The sequence below is a fragment of the Elaeis guineensis genome, chromosome 1 (assembly GCF_000442705.2).
Source record: "Elaeis guineensis isolate ETL-2024a chromosome 1, EG11, whole genome shotgun sequence".
Lineage (NCBI taxonomy): Eukaryota > Viridiplantae > Streptophyta > Magnoliopsida > Arecales > Arecaceae > Elaeis > Elaeis guineensis.
Window position 1 is genome coordinate 180,532,428 of NC_025993.2, and position 12,431 is coordinate 180,544,858.

The following is a 12,431-nucleotide window of genomic DNA, read 5'->3' on the forward strand; positions in this document are numbered from 1 at the left end:
CCAAGAGATTGAGGCCTTTAAATAGACCTCTAATGACAGGAATTTAGAGTTCGAATTAACCTCTAGTCCTAAGGGTTTTAGGAGTTTGAATCAGGGAAGAACTCCTTCGGCAGTTCTTTCGCGCGTTTTCCCTCCCATGGTGAGTTTCCAGCACATGCTGGTCCATTCTTTCTTTCTTTTTTTTTTTCCTCTCTTTTTTTTTAAATCTTGGGTATGACACAAATACTACTGCGGACTAGATCCTATGCGGCGGCGCATTTAGACGAGGTTTTGTGGACCGACCAGTCTTTTTTATTCCTTTTAGGTTACGTAATATTTTGTTTTATGATTTTATTGGATATATTCATACTCGAAGGATGAGATTTTTTCGCTACAAAAAAAAAAAGACAAAAAAAAAAAAAAAAAAAAGCCTGCCCCTAACAGTGAAGAAAGTCCGGCTAGAGCAGTACAGAAACACACCTACAATCACCAGTAAACCTAGATTTGGTGGAAATCTAAGGTTGGTAGGAGAATATGATGAAATAATCTTAACATGCGGCGTCACGAGCTGATAGGAAGGAAACACAGCTCCAACAATGTTTTCTGTCCACCTGCTCGAACTGCTTCCTGTTAAAGCTTTGGAACGCACAACGATATCATTGGGCACCTCATCAGCAGATTCTTGATGTTTTTCATTACCCATCTAAATTAACAGCCAGGTTATATCAGTAGCATAGAGGGAATCCTAACATCTCAGTTTGTCAAAGGAGAATGCTAACAAGCTTGTGAAGTAAGAAGATTTTCTTCCTTGCCTTGATGGATGCATCGTAATATGGTACACATGCAAAGACGACTTGACCAAGAGTTACGGTGCACTACCTAATTTTGTCGCTTGTCCACAAAGAAATGGATCAACGGAAGCTGCAGATTTCAGATACACAAGAAACAGTCCATCTCTTAATATCTGCAAGCATACATGGCCTCTCCGTTGCCAGGACAAATCATCAGGCACAATATAATCAAAATTACAGAGCATGCGTGACAGAAAGTTGTAGGCTCATAAGCACTGCACTGGCGGAAGATCTAAAAAAAATGAGAACTTTTTTTTTCAGCTAAAAAAAAAAAAAAAAAAGAAAGGACCCCAGCATCCTGATATGTTCTCAAACAATCTAATACTTCTCATTAGACGGTATCAAAAGCTTGTTTATGATGATGCATAATTACAAAAGTGATAATGAACATACGCTCAAGTTCAATTTATTGACTTGATATCAAGTCAGAACCATGTTATGAGAAAACATCTCTGCAGAAATTATATCTAGTCTTAATCGAAGAATGAATTACATTACCTTTTGAATTGAGATACTCACATCTATTGTAACCAACCTACAGTTCTACTATAATATCATCAACTTAAACATCCTCACAAAATTTTTGGAGAAAAATAAGCACATATTGGTGCTCCTGTCATAGCCCACAAATAAAGATGTATAGACTTAATAAGCGTTTTACAAGCGAAACAGCAAAAGTCATATTTGTGCAGCACAGCCAAGAGCAGGTTGTTTGCCATTTTCTGATTCGAGGGCTCCTTGCTGTCAATAATATTACCCGATTACAACCCAGGATGGAATCACGCTTGAAGTTGACAGGCTCCCGTGCTATTCCCCCCCTCAATCATGGTTTGAGCATTTTCATGATCATATCTCATCCTCCTCTCAAAAACAAGAGGAAATCCATTGAGTTTTACCTTCTCTTCATTTCTCACCCACAGAATAAACTAAGATCAATAAATAAGTGAAACTATGACATTATCGCACTGGAGACGGTTCTGAATCAGTAACATTCTTTCCATTCATAACCCTCTCAGGCGATGAATTGCTGATGGGTAATGATGGACAATCATCTCCACCTGCCTGTCTGGTATCCATAGCGTCCTGCAGACCATTATGACTTTCGGGACCAGTAGTTTCAATATCAGTATGGTGTTCATCCAAATCACCATTTGCATCTGTAGTGTGTGAAGCAGCAGGAGGTGAGGGTTCCCTTTCACTGGCCCTGCCAGTTGAACAAGCAGCAACACCACTGTCAATCTTACCACCATTCACATGTTGATCCAGCTTTTGCTTCTTTGTAAGCTCATGAACCTCCTCTTTTCTATCGGCTGTAGCAGGTGACTTGCGTTTAGTCTCAGTAAAGGGTTCATCACTTTCTGTCGAAGATGCAGGCTTCCTAGGTGGTGGATTATAGTCATCATCATCATCGTCATCTTCATAGTCAACAAGTCCACCAGAAACAGGCCTACAAAATGAAGAAAATGCTATGCATGATGCATCAATAGAAGATGCATTCATCTACAGGAAAAAGTAGGTTCTAAAGGAAACTGTCCAAATTCTCCATGAAATCAACCTACTCAAACTGATAGCATAGATGTATTGACGACCTGTTGGGATAGTTACATGTTCAATGGTAATTGATTACTATGGGAGTATTTTTATTAACCATCACAAAACGTCAAAAATATAAGTTACATTGTCAAAATAGGTCATGTGGCAACTTGCATTGCATACACACGCTCAACAAATCAATTTTTTATGGCAGATATGCTCAAATTTTGAAAAAAAGAAGTGTTGGTAAATACCTAATAGATGAGTAGCTGACATTGGTCCCATTAGGCAGACTAGTTCGTGTATTTTGTCTCCGTATGTTTGGTAACTGGGAGGCAGAGTCTTCTTCATCACTGCACACAAAGCAAAAGAATATTTTAAATTTAAATTTACTAAATAATCATTAATCAAGCACGCTTGAAGCTATGTAACAAACCTGTCCTCATTGAAGTATTCTTCTTCTTCTTTTTCAAGAGCCCGTTCATCGATCCTTTTTCTGGGTTCTGCCATTGCAGCAGTGTTCTTTGTGTCACAATTCTCCATGGACTGTCAAGTAATCAATTGACAAAACTTCAACAAGTGCTATAATCCAAAATTACATCTACAAGATATCCCAAGCACAAATGTAAGCTGTAGCTTAAAAGCGGTTTCTGACCCTGGTGAAAATGCCCCATTGTGTATTTACCCCTGCAAAGTCGCAATTTGCATAATTACTCCTAGACCAATTTTTTTCATTTATATCCCCGTCGCACTTCATTAGATGGCACCATTAAACTGCCAATAAAGTGTTATTGAATTTACGAAATGAAAATTGGCTCCAAAAATTAAAATTAACATATTGTTTAAAAGCTGAATCAAACCACTAACTAATAAGTAAAACTCATATTTCTTAACCACCAAGACAACATTTGACAACAAATTAACATAATGATGACTTTTTCTTGTATTGATTGAATGAATTATTTCTACTAGCTTTTAACATAAGAATGCTTTTTTTTTTTTTCTTTTGGACCAAAAATGACAAACACACTTCATTTATTCTTTTGGATATTTTCAAACTTGGATTTTTTTTAAAAATATGTAAAATATAATAATTAGTTCGACTTGTTCTACACATATTTTTCACAATTTTTTTAAAATATATGATTTATCATTATTTTATATGAGCAATTGGTGTAGAATATAGATCCACTTGCCATTAAACCAATAATTAACATGAAAATTTATCAATGGCTATGTATTATTCTTTTTGCTCGAAAACATAAATATACTTCATTTTATTCTTTTGAATATTTCAAAACTTCACTATTTAGTACGATTTAAATTGATATGTTTTAGTTATTTCGAGATAAAATTGATATGTTTAGTTTTTCGAAGTATTAAAATTTTGCAAGTATCCAGAAAACAAGATGGAATATATTTATCCTTTATTTTTCTGTCAAAGAGAAAAGAACATGCACACCCATTAGACCTGTTCATGGGCCAAGCTTTGCTAAAAGGTCAACGTAATTTACATTGGCCCGAGCCCAATCCAACCTGGCTTTTAGGCCTAGTTCTCGGGCCCAAGGCCGGCCTTTACTCGGGCTTCCTACCATTTCTTTTTATTTTTTTAAAATGCCAAAAATCTTTAAAATGCTTTTAAAAAAAAAAAGCTAAACATGAATAATTAAGCATTGCCAGCAACCTACAATAAGTCCATGATCCCATCAAGTTTGCATATCAACAACAATTATCAATTAAGCTTATAAACACATCAGACAAAAACAAACAACAAAAGAAAATGAAAGAAGTTCGAAACAAGACGGTCTTGGCCGGGCTTTAATTTCCAAGCCTAAGCACAGTCCGTTTATTAAATGGGGTTATTTTTCAGGCTTGCCAGCTCAGCAGGCCTAAAATCTTGGTCCAAACCTGTCCAATAGGCTTCAAGCTTGAGCGGGCCACCCAGCCCATGAAAAGGTCTAATAGTTATTAATAACTTTTTTCTTTAATTATTACCTTTTTAGATTAGATGGATCTATTTTCTATACTACTTTTTATAGTAGAATAAATATAAAATAATCCTAATCATGTAATTTTTCGTAAAAATTTAATGAAAATATTAATATAGGAAGAAATTTTAGTATATGATATAGAAAATATGTAGAACTGATAGAACTAATACCATTTACTCAATTTTCTGTCAAGAAAGAAAAATTGACTATTCAAATATTACAAGCTAGTGGAAGTGGAAATAAATTTAATCAGCATAAGTAAAATGAATCATCATGTTAAATCATAACCAAATTGTTTTACTTGATGGTTAGCGGTTCAATTCAGCTCTTAAACAGCATTTTAATGTGATAGTTAGTGGTTCAATTCAGCTCTTAAACAGAATCTAATTATAATTTTTAGAGCAGGTTCTACAAGCGTAAAAATGTCATTTCATAAATTTAATAATGCTTCAACAGCAGTTTAACTATGTTGTCTAATAGAGAGTAACGGCAAGGGCAAATGTGCAAAGAGAACTTGACCTGGGGGTAAATATTTAAGTTGAACTTTTCAGGGATAGATATGAAATTGGGCACATTTGCAGGGGTACATATGCTCAAAAATCAAGAGGCATTTTTTTGACTTATACAAATAACATATGCAAGATAGTGTCAGATCAAATCCTCAACAGAAAATAATGCATAAAATCATATAGAAACAAATATTTTACCTGTTCATATTTTAGTTTAAAAGCCTGAATAGACCCTAAATGCTCAAACTTCTGTAGCTGGTTCCAGAAAAAATCAACTATATATACGATTAGACTTTTCAGATTCTCCTGCACAAATTTAGGACAGCTGAGACATCAAATGTAAACAAAATCCTCATATCCAATAGAAGAGAATTGAAAATTGAATACCTTACGAATGTACTCCAGAAGTTCTAAAACACTTGAATGCAGCATGTTATAGCGATTACCATTCTCAATAAAAGCATCAATGACTGGTTTCAAAAGATTGTTTTTCACAACATGGCGAAGAAGATGCTCATCCTGGAAATCAGAACCAGTTCGTGTTATTTTTCTCCAGCAGTAAACAGAGGTAAACACCACCACCAATGGACTAAGTTTACAAATAGATTACATATAAGAATAACATAATAAGAACCATATCGAATAACGTACTTGTACATCGCTTTTAATAAATAATCAGTATAACTAACACACAAGCAGAGATTACAAGCTAAAAGCAAATCTATGAAATCAGAGAACAGATCGCAAGTCCTAAGTTTGAAACAATGAATGATAGTGACCACTGTAAGAGATTCATCATGTTATTAACTATATATGTAACAAAAGTAACAAAGCGAAACTTGAAGTTGTTGAAAGCTGATTTGCTGTTCATTGCATAGCAGCCAGAATCTTCTAATACCAGGTAATGCACTCGCTTCAGAATCTTCCCACAATGTTGAATCCACACCCACTTCCTAGTGCTTCCTTACTATAATTGTTTCTGAAATATCTCCTTCCCCGCACTTGCACCAGATCCCTATTCTGTCAACCGAGGTTCATAATTGAGAAATCTGTCCATTTGACTATTAAACCTTATTGGTCACCTTTTTGGATCAAGGAATGATCCATCAGAGTCTGAATTTTACATGCAGCTTTATTTAGATCTCATGTCAACTGTCCAAATTAAAGTCAAATATTAGGTCAATACAACTGTGCCAAGGAGCTTACCACAAAATCTCGAAGACTTGTCAGCCAATTTTTGTACCCTTTAAGTTCATGCGACCAAATAGAAACCCTTCAAAGTTTCCATGGATTTGCAAAGCTTCTAAATGATATGGGAAGAAGGCAATGTTTTCTACAGAGAACTGCAATTTCTTTTAAGGTGAAAACAAAACTTCCCAAAAAACACACAAGATATGCCAATGAGAAGATAACTAGAGAAATATATCATGTTGAAACTTTAGATTTACAACAATAGTTATACCCATGTCTGGGATCAGTATGTTAATTATGCCTTGGTCTAGATTTTTCTTATTGATGAATTGTTTTCATAGCAAAGCTTCTCTATGCTTAAGTGATTCGATAAAAAAGAATCAAAATCAATTAGAAAAAGCATATTTCTGCGGTAACTAGATAATGCTCAGAAAAACTACTCATAATGTTAAGTTCAAGAAAGCTGGCTTAGCATGGAATGATACATCAAAGCTTGTGCCGCAACACTCAATTTGGGGAAACAAAGAATCATAATTTTATCAAGGTTAAAATATCAACATTTAAAAACCACATTTCAAATTTATATTGGGAAGATAATTGATTCTATGTCATCTCATCAATAGTAATGTATGTGCTAAGTTTCTGTTTTGGGATGTTAATTGGAGCTAAACTTATGGATGCATATCTTTTCTGCATGTTCCTGGGTCACGGACACGGCAGTTGACATCCATGGTTTGCAGGTGGTCCAGGAACTGTGTAGGTACATGCATAATGTGAGGCATATGCTATTGATAATTTTCAATATTAAAAATTGAAATACATAAAAATACAAATAACAACAACAATGCAGTGGCAAAATTAATAAGAAATAACACTAACAGTTACTACTTAGCATTCTATACCTAAGAGCGACAACATTATAATAAGACCTGCATCAACCTTATTTGCAACCTGCATCCACAAACCAACCGAATAAACCCGCACCACTCGCATAAGCTCATATAAGAGGGGGAAAAAGTATGCAGCAGCATAATGCTAAGCATGCTGCAAACAAAATAGCATAATGTCAAGCAGCTCACATATGTGACAGCATACTGCCAAACAGGCAGCATATGCGCCTCGCAAGCAGTAAGCATATATAGGGAATGAGGTGCCATCAAGTGATCACATGAGCATATGCAGCTTCATAGCACTTTTTAGAAATACTAAAGTACTAATCAACCTATTAAATGTATTCTGGGCTACGCAATAACCTAGAAATGGCATTTATTAATCAATCTAGATTCAAAAGGCATCATATCTAATTCTGCATTATAGACTCTAAATAAGTGGTAACTTTTACAGTAAGTAATTAATGTGATTTCTTACCTATTCATTTTGCTTTTTGGTAAATAAGGCTTGTACATGATTCCAACCCTATTAGGCTTTAAAGAAGGGTCATCCAACACTACATCAGCACTAACCCTATGTTTGGTTGGGGTTATGAGTGGGAGGATGGATGGGCCTATCCACTGTTTGGTTCAAAAAATTTTAGGAAACATGGATGAAAATAAGGGATTGCCATCCATCCTAGCCCATCAATTTGCATCTTCTGAAATTGGAAGAATGCAAAGATGGATGAAATATGCAAGGGGTGAGTTTCTACATTGACAAAGCTACCCTAATTATTTTTATGATAAAACCCTAATGCTTCTTCTATTTTTCTATTTATATTCATTATTTTTCAGTTAACTATTTATATAAAATCAATTAATTAATTAAATTAAATAATAAATTAACTAGTTAGTTATATTTATCTAATTAATATATAAAAATAAATTAATTCATATATAATTAATTCATAAATAATTGATTGCGAATTGAAAGATGCAGCGAGCCATCCCATGCAGTGACTGGGCATGGCATCAACAAATAACTACAATTAGACCCCCTACGAACATTAATACTTGTTCTTGATCTTGGTCAAGCTCTACTTCTTTTCTTGAAATTAAATTAAATTAATATTTTTATTTTTATATAATTATAAATTATAAAAATTATAAGTTTGTAATTATCTTACTTCTTTAGTATAAATAAGTGCTACTATAATAACAATTTTATTAATCAAAGAGTAATCTAGTAAAAATATTGTATAAATATCATCTATCCTCTTATACCAAATAGAGAAGTGAATTATTCTCATCCATGGTTCGAAGATCCATCCATCCTCTCCCTTATGCATCCTTCCTCCCTTACCCATCCTTCCTCCAATCCATCCTTTGTACCAAATAGACGGCAAAGGTCAAGTAGATAGTATGAGTAGATCCAACAGGCCATTTGGCCATCCCATGAATTGATAAATTCAACCAACCTAGCAGGTCAAGGTAATTGCCCTATCTTGGCTAAGTCTATGAGTAAACCTGGTGCACTAATATTGCACCAAGTACTCTATTCTGAGCTATATGCGGTCTGGTACCTAAAGACATATCTTTAAATGCAATCATCCTTAAGTTCTGAATTTGGGGATGCAATCAAGCCAAAAGCCAAGTCGTGTAGCTAGAAGCTCGAGTTCGACCCGATTCAAAAATACTCGGGCTTGAAAATCGACTCGAGATCGAACCTTCATATCCCAAGTTCGACATTGGCTCCATTAAAAAACAAAAAAAGAGCAATATTCAAGATCGACTCGACTCAATTGGAATATCAATCGAGCCATACTCAAGCTCAAGTTTGAGCTTGAATTCAAGCTTTAGCCTACTAATAAAACATATATTATAAATAAAAATAATATTATTAAAAATATAAATAAATTTGGATAGTCGCACGAGCTTTTGAGCTCGACTCAAAAAACTATTCGAGCTAATCGAGCTTAACAGTAGCCAAGTTGAGTCGAGCTTGGACTCGAGTCGAGTTCAAGTAGCTCGTGAGCAGCTCAACTCGTCTCCACCCCTAAGTTCTGAGGTACAAGACTTATATAGCCATTTTACTGAACCTGCTGCTTAGAAAAGAGCCAATGAGAGCTCATTTGAATGGTAAACAGATTGTTTCGAACATTGATAGCTGGGTTCCCCAACAACCTTAACCACTTGTTTGACATAGACTAATTTTCCGACCCCAATTTTCTCAATATCACTTGGTCTACAAACCAGATCAGCCAAGTGCATGAAAAAGATCTCTTTTGGAGTCAAATATGTCCACCGCCTCCTAAGAGTCTTGAAGATGGTGATAATAAATTAGCAAGCCAGGAACCACAACTTTGGATAGCAACCTAACAACCCAGAAGTATAAAAAGACATGTCAAGTCCCACAATAAATTATGAACCAGTACTTAAGACTCTGGAAAACTAGGCAAACAATGACAACCATTTTTGTTTAACAATCAAGAACCATGCTTTCTTTTACTTGCTACAACTTTATGAAAGCCCCAATTTCGATGGACTTTTATATACTTGTTGTAGACAGGAGTTCAACTACATAATGGACAACTTTCATATTAATAAGATGCTTAGGAACATAGGCTTGCAAAATAATAATCAACATGTCTAAGGTGGCTCAAACTTCTGAAGGAACAATTGGCACCAAAAACAAAAAAAACTTGAATAAGTTAACCAATATTCTGTTGATGATATAATGCACTAAAAGGCAAAGTAATTCAATCTGAGGTCTCCTCATTAAACTCTATTACAAGAGAGAGACGCAATTTTTCTATTCACACAAGAACTGAGAATTTCCCAAGTAAAAATTCTGGAGCCACAGAAAATACAGGGTAGAAAAACCATCCAAATATTTGCAAATAAAGCTCCAATATACCTCATCATGAGTGATATCCAGGCATTCCTATATTATTTTAGGCCATACCTCTTTTCCTTTTTGATCTTTCTATTGACCTCAAGCTGTTGAGATCAGTATAGACTACAATTAAATCTTTCATAATTTTTTCCCTCTGTAATACCTCACCCACATCTTTCCATCTTTTTCTCGCGCTATACATTTATCATTCCTCTAGCATGACTCCATTTTATTTAAATCGCTTTTTTCAATATTAAAATACCACCTCCAACATTTCTTCAGTTTGTTCACATACAAGTTATCCAATGCTAAACAAAAGTAACATATCTCACATTAAGACTTTCAGTACATGATCTAAAATTTCTTATAACTTTAGATCCAGAGATCAACATCTTGGATGGTGCAATTTAACATTTGTGAACTAGTAGTATAACAGAAAATTAGGAATGTTTTTCTCATGCAGCATCCATAAAATGTGTTGATGGGAGAAACATATTATCTATGTTTATCATTTTGCATGTTGCAGTTCCCCTATTGGTTGGCAAATTAAACCACTCACATTACGGGAGATTATAGTGCGCATAAAGCGAACAGCTGCCACCACCAGATACTTTTCTCTTCTGCGTGTCAGAAACAAGACCTTCTCTATTGCATTAGTCATAAGAAAGCTGCACCTTCAAAGGTAGAAAAGCAAGCATGTTTACACTATAAAATAATAATAATAATAATAATTAACCAACATATCAATTGAGGATCAGCATTGAACTCACTTTATCCTGTAGGAATGATGAATTACACAAAAGCAAAGCAGCTCACAGATATTTGATAAGATTTCAGGCTTAGTTGCAGCAGGCATTTCAACCCTTGAACCAAAGCCAGATGATTTAATCATTGTTCGAGAACTGCCTTTTGGAGGACAAGATGATGCTATAACATCTATCAAATGGTCCAGATGCTTTTCACAGAAAATCTCTATAATTGTGTCCTTCTGCAACAAGTAGAATACTCATTTAATAACCAATAAGGTAAATGTAAAGGCAAAAAATAAATTAAAAAAAAGGAATGCAACATACTAAAAGGACAAAGATAGAAAAAAAATCCTTACAAGCCAATTTCACTGGTAAGGTTTTTCCAAGAATTCAGACCAGAAAAAAATACCAATTACAAATGAACATTCAATGTGTTACCTGCATCAATAAACCTGAATATGTTGCAGATACTAAATCCAAAGCATGAAATCTCCATATTTTTCAGCTCAAGCAAAGCAGTATATACGAGTCAAGATGTACCTTATAAACAAGGAAAAAGGAAAAAAGGAGAAGGTAGTTGAATTACAGAATTTTCCTTCCCTAAGCAACTTTGTGTTTGATGACTTGATACCTATGTGACAGGGTAACGCATTGCATTGGTAAATATTGGCAATGATTTCAATACCAATCTAATCCAAGTTTTAGAAAGGTAACACAGAAATTAATAAAAAGAAGGAAATAGAAAAAGAACATAAACAAGATTAAAAATAAAAAACAAATAAAACCCACGTGTGTTAAAAGGATTAAAAAAGGTTCTAAATGTATAATCATGTACACAAGCATTGAATTACCCTAGCAAATTGAGACTGTTATGGGCTCACTACAATCTTGGAAAGATGGGGAGTCGTAGGTTTCTGAGAAAATGGCCATCATAAGTCTCTGACACCTAAACAGATGCATGAAAGGGATCTGACTTTGCTGAATTGGAGCTTGAATATTCTTTTTTTTTTTTGGTTGGGGGGAGGGGGGGGTGTGTTGGGGCGGGGAGGGGGATAGGAATTGGAGCTTGAAGTTTAAGAACCTGACTATTGCAAAGCAAGTTTCTAGTGTAGGAAGGTTATGTAATCCAAGTATTAGGTTTTAGTATTTGATAGTTGAGATGTTATAATGGGCCAAGAAGATGAAGGACAGTTATGATGCTCAAATTAACTTAAAAGCAGCTGTCATTCCAGAGAATAAAGACCAGTTCAAGCTACCTTATGTAACAAAAATGAGGAACCATGAATTTGGTTTAGTAAAAAATGGATATGCAAGTATCCTGTAATCCCTGCACACAGACATCTAAACAAAATTGAAACTCAATCCAACTGACTAGGGCTCTCTGAACTCTGATTGTAAGCAAAATAAGATATCTAGGCACACACTTTTTCCCTAAAATTAGGAGTCCAATTCTCACAAAAAACTAAAAGGATTCACATGATGAATTATGAAGTCATGTGACTACTTGACATATCCCAGCATTAATTGAAAGTCACATAATTTGCCTGCTCAAAAACAGGCATTAAACATCAATCAGAAATTACAAGAGAACCATCTAACAGACTCAGATGCTCAAATTGGCAGACAGCACCACATCACCCTCGGCAACCACACAGCCAGAAGATGACCTTTCCATGATCAGATGAACTTAGCATCTCCATTAGCTATATAAGGTAAACCCTCAATTTTACAGTGTCAAGGTCTATACTTGTCCATGGTTCCCTTGACCAGCCAATTCAAGTGATATTGAATCAATATTGAATTGACAAGCCTTCAAGCCAATTTTCTCAGCCTTATCCAATAAGTTAATGCAGCCAAGCA

At 34.9% G+C, this 12,431-nt stretch overlaps 1 protein-coding gene across 5 annotated transcripts in view; it reads right to left on the reverse strand.

Moving 5' to 3' along the window:
- Window positions 1-1,283: 1,283 nt before the first annotated feature.
- The window catches only part of LOC105039929 (uncharacterized), a 49,014-nt gene continuing 37,866 nt past the window's right edge, over window positions 1,284-12,431 (reverse strand). For 2 of the 5 annotated variants that reach the window (XM_010916258.4, XM_029262967.2), the window contains 7 exons: window positions 10,593-10,810; window positions 10,382-10,496; window positions 5,251-5,382; window positions 5,062-5,169; window positions 2,800-2,909; window positions 2,618-2,716; window positions 1,284-2,277 (listed from right to left, as the gene is read on the reverse strand). In XM_010916258.4, coding sequence (XP_010914560.1) covers window positions 1,788-2,277; window positions 2,618-2,716; window positions 2,800-2,909; window positions 5,062-5,169; window positions 5,251-5,382; window positions 10,382-10,496; window positions 10,593-10,810 — 1,272 coding nt within the window. In that variant the 3' untranslated portion in view covers window positions 1,284-1,787. Of the gene's footprint in view, window positions 2,278-2,617; window positions 2,717-2,799; window positions 2,910-3,018; window positions 3,138-5,061; window positions 5,170-5,250; window positions 5,383-10,381; window positions 10,497-10,592; window positions 10,811-11,157; window positions 11,203-12,431 lie in introns of those variants that run through there. The other 3 variants (XM_029262966.2, XM_029262965.2, XR_012137803.1) reach the window with 3 other exon arrangements.